Below are 3728 nucleotides of genomic sequence, written 5' to 3' on the forward strand. Positions count from 1 at the left end.
GCCAAGACCACCACTGTGCGGTCAGCCACCACCAGCCCCACCACCACCACCACTCGGTCCTCGCCAACTAAGACCACTGCCCCACGGACAACTACTACCACCCAGAGCCCAACCAGCTCTGCACGGGTAGTGCCGCCTACCCCACCACTCCTGTCCAGCCCTGCACACCCCCTGACCCCAGTCCCCCATCTGTTCTGTCCTCGCACACATGCGCCCTGCCGTGATGGCACTGAGTGTGTGGCCCAGGAGTATATGTGTGATGGAGAGAAGGACTGTGCAGATGGCTCTGATGAGGATGGGTGTGCCCAGCTCTGTGACACCCCAGGTAGGAGCCATTCTTTAGTCCCCTGCACAGCTGGGTCATCCTGTGCCAGGGCTTCTGGCTGCTTCCTGAGGGGGTTGGTGGCCTGAGGTCTTGGAAAGGTTTGAGTGCATCCTGGGCTCTGATGCTTGTGATGTGGTTTCTTCTGAGCTCGGCACTGGGCTGGAGGTGCTGTCAGAAGGGGGCAGAGCTGACCCCGCTGTTCACAGTGACCTAGATGTGGCTGAGTTGAGACTGCCTTGGTCACCTTGCTCGGGACCTAGGCTGCTGGAGGTGCTTTGATTAGGAGGGACTAGGCCCTATTGCTATAGTGTGGGACCATTCTAGGCTGCTGTGGGACTAGTATAGGGTCTGGGCACCTTGGCTGCCTACTGCAGGGTTAGCAAGGCCCCGTGTCTCCTCAGGAGCCTTCCACTGTGCAAGTGGAGCCATGTGCGTCAGGGCTGAGGAGCGCTGTGATGGGATGCCGCAGTGCCCTGATGCCTCGGATGAGATGGGCTGCTGGAGCCCCACACAGGAGTGCGCCCTGCGCTGCGACACTGCCACCCGCTGCATCCCGGAGAGCTGGCTGTGCGATGGCCATGCTGACTGCCTGGACCACACTGATGAGCAGGGCTGTGGTGAGCCCCTGGGGCTGGCTGGGGCAGGGCTTCTGGGGGTTGCCTGCCCCACTGGTGGGTGCAGCAGGTTCCCTGTGTGTCCAGGAGCAGGTACTGCCTGCAGTGTCCTGCTGAGGGGCTGTACCCTGCTCAGTGCCATGCCTGTGCTGGTGGGATGGCGATGGGGGCAGGGACGGGGATGGGGACAGTGCTTCCTGGCTCTGCCCGCAGTGCCGAAGGAGTGCGGCCAGGACGAGTTCCCCTGCCGGAGCGGGCAGTGCGTGGCCCTGGCCCTGCGCTGCGATGGTGACCGTGACTGCCGGGATGGCTCGGATGAGGAGGGCTGCGCTGTGCCTCGGCCGCTTCTGTGCCGCATGGGTGAGGTGGCGTGTCCCCACAGTGGGGAGTGTGTGCCAGAGGCCTGGCGCTGCGACGGCACTGCTGACTGCGGGGACGGCACAGACGAGCAGGTGGGTAGGATGGTGGGGACACAGCCTGCGCCTGCTCACTCCTGGGAGGGCTGGTGGCCATGTTCACTCTCTTCTCTTGCAGGGCTGTCCCTGGGAGGAAGGGCTGTGTGGGGACCAGCAGTGGGGCTGCTCCCGTGGCCATGAGTGCATCCCTGCTGTCTGGCGCTGTGATGGAGAGAGTGACTGCACAGATGGCAGCGACGAAGCCGGCTGTGAGCGACACCCTGCTTTTGTTCCCTCTGTCTCACCCAGGGGTGGTTGGTGGGTGTCCAGCACAGACAGGAGGTGGGGGCATGTCTGTGCTGAGGTGAAAGGCCCTGTTTGCTGTTTTCCTCTTCCCAGCGTCTATGGTGGCTCCAGGTCCCAGGCAGCTGTTGTCCCGGCAGGGCTGGTGGCCTTGGGATTAGGGTAGCCTGCGGGCAGGCTACAGGCACAGCTGGGGATGTGGCTGTAGCAAGCCCTGGGCACCCTGTGGGAGCAACGTAATCTGCCCCAGCTGAGCAAAAGGGGCTGGTGGACAGCACTCAGGGCAGCCTTTCCCTCATGTTCCTGCAGGCCAGCCTGCTCCCTGCCAGAGTCACGAGTACCTGTGTGGGCTGGGGGGCTGCCTGAATGCATCCCTGGTGTGCGACGGCCGGCAGGACTGTGCGGACGGCTCAGATGAGGGGGGGAACTGCTCTGTGCCCTGCCAGCGGTCCTGCGCTCATCTCTGCTACCCCTCGCCCCAGGGCCCTGTGAGTGCCAGCAGCCCTGCGCCAGGGGCTTCGTCTGCCAGGCTACTCTGCTCCGGCTGTGGGAGGGAGCCTCCTGCGTCCCCAAGGAGGGACGCTCACGGCCCCTTTCCCCACAGCGGTGCTGGTGTGACTTGGGCTATCAGCTGGCTGAGGATGGTCTGTCCTGCACGGACATAAATGAGTGCGTGGAGCAGGGCCAGGGAGCCTGCAGCCAGGTGTGCCTCAATGCCCCAGGGTCCTACAGCTGTGGCTGTTCCCCTGGCTACCTGCTAGAGCCCAACTTCCGTGACTGCAAACTCACAGGTAAGCCCTGGGACAGCCAAGGAGCACTGAGAGTCCCTGGCGTTCTAGGGTACAGGAGGAGCCGGAGGGTCCTTGTCTCCCGTGCCCACTGCCCACGGAGAGCCTTGTAGTCCCGTGAATGGCCCTGTCCCCTCTGCCACGTGGCCTCCCAGGCCCCACTCAGCTGTCAGCTGTTGCTTGCCTGCCCATGGCCGGCCAGAAAATCCATCTGCACTAGCTGGGGAGCATGCTAGTAGGGCCGAGTCCCAGCAGGCTCCAGGGTCTGTGAGTGATGTGTTCCTGGCATGCAGCACGTGCTGGGGCTATGGGGCCACCAGCACTGAGCGGGGGCGGGGTGGCTCTGTGTTGCCCCAGGACCAGAGCCCGTGTTGCTGGTGGCTGTACAGTCAGAGGTGTTGTCCTACGGCCTGCGGAGCGGGCGTGAGGAGGTGCTGCTGACCACTGACAAGGACCGCGTTGTCTTCTCACTTGACTATGACCCGGTGGAGAGGAAAGTCTTCTGGATGGACCTGGCCACAGAGAGCATCCGCTGGCAGGAACTTGATTCGGGCAAGAAAGGCACACTGGTGAAAGGTGGGCTGTGACAGCGTGGCGTTAGCTGGCCTGGCCTCTCGGGCTGTGCCATCTCCAGGTTGCAGTGGGGTGCCAGGCTGCGTCCCCTTGTGTGGAGAGGTGCTGGTGGGAGCAGGGCTGGTCGGAGACAGAGCTCCTGGAATGGAGGTTACCTGGTCTGGGAGTATTGTGCCAGAGGGCAGTGCAGCTGTCACCCCGTGCGTGCTGACACTCAGGCGTATTGCAGGTGTGAGATCAGACTGCATAGCCGTGGACTGGCTCGGGAGGAACCTGTACTGGACAGATGGGGCGGCAGGGCGGGTGCTGGCCACTCGCCTGAAGGCTGCCTGGCGAGGGGTACCAGAGTACGCTGTGGTGATGGATGAAGACCTGGACCAGCCCCACTCTCTGGTTCTTCAGCCTCTGGCAGGGTAAGGCTAGGACAAGAGGACGTGGGGCACTCTTTGCCATGCCATCCCTACCCTGCCTCATTTTCCCCCACGGAGGCGGGTGACAGGCTGGGGAAGAGTTGGGATGGCCTCATCCAGGTGCTGTTTGGGCTATGGGACTGGGGAAGAAGGCCAGGCACCTTCCCCTTCCCGGGATGAAACTCTCAGTGCATCCCTGATGGGATGGGAAGCTCCGTGCTGTTTCTCTGGGCTGCCCTGGTACTGGGACAATGCTGTGGCAGGTCTGTGGCACAGCACCTCTCTTCCTGCCAGGCTGCTGTACTGGTCAGAAGTGGGGA

The 3728-nt window shown here is 63.3% G+C and overlaps 1 protein-coding gene across 1 annotated transcript in view; it reads left to right on the plus strand.

Moving 5' to 3' along the window:
- LOC104491075 (very low-density lipoprotein receptor-like) overlaps positions 1-3728 on the plus strand; it is a gene marked incomplete at both ends in the record, with an annotated part of 11292 nt that overhangs the window by 5987 nt on the left and 1577 nt on the right. Inside the window, 8 exons of the mRNA XM_010133435.1 lie at positions 182-325; positions 727-942; positions 1153-1391; positions 1474-1603; positions 1947-2125; positions 2242-2428; positions 2783-3001; positions 3228-3411. Coding sequence (XP_010131737.1) covers positions 182-325; positions 727-942; positions 1153-1391; positions 1474-1603; positions 1947-2125; positions 2242-2428; positions 2783-3001; positions 3228-3411 — 1498 coding nt within the window. The remainder of the gene's footprint in view (positions 1-181; positions 326-726; positions 943-1152; positions 1392-1473; positions 1604-1946; positions 2126-2241; positions 2429-2782; positions 3002-3227; positions 3412-3728) is intronic.

Source organism: Buceros rhinoceros, unplaced genomic scaffold (assembly GCF_000710305.1).
Source record: "Buceros rhinoceros silvestris isolate BGI_N320 unplaced genomic scaffold, ASM71030v1 scaffold24823, whole genome shotgun sequence".
NCBI classification, from domain to species: domain Eukaryota; kingdom Metazoa; phylum Chordata; class Aves; order Bucerotiformes; family Bucerotidae; genus Buceros; species Buceros rhinoceros.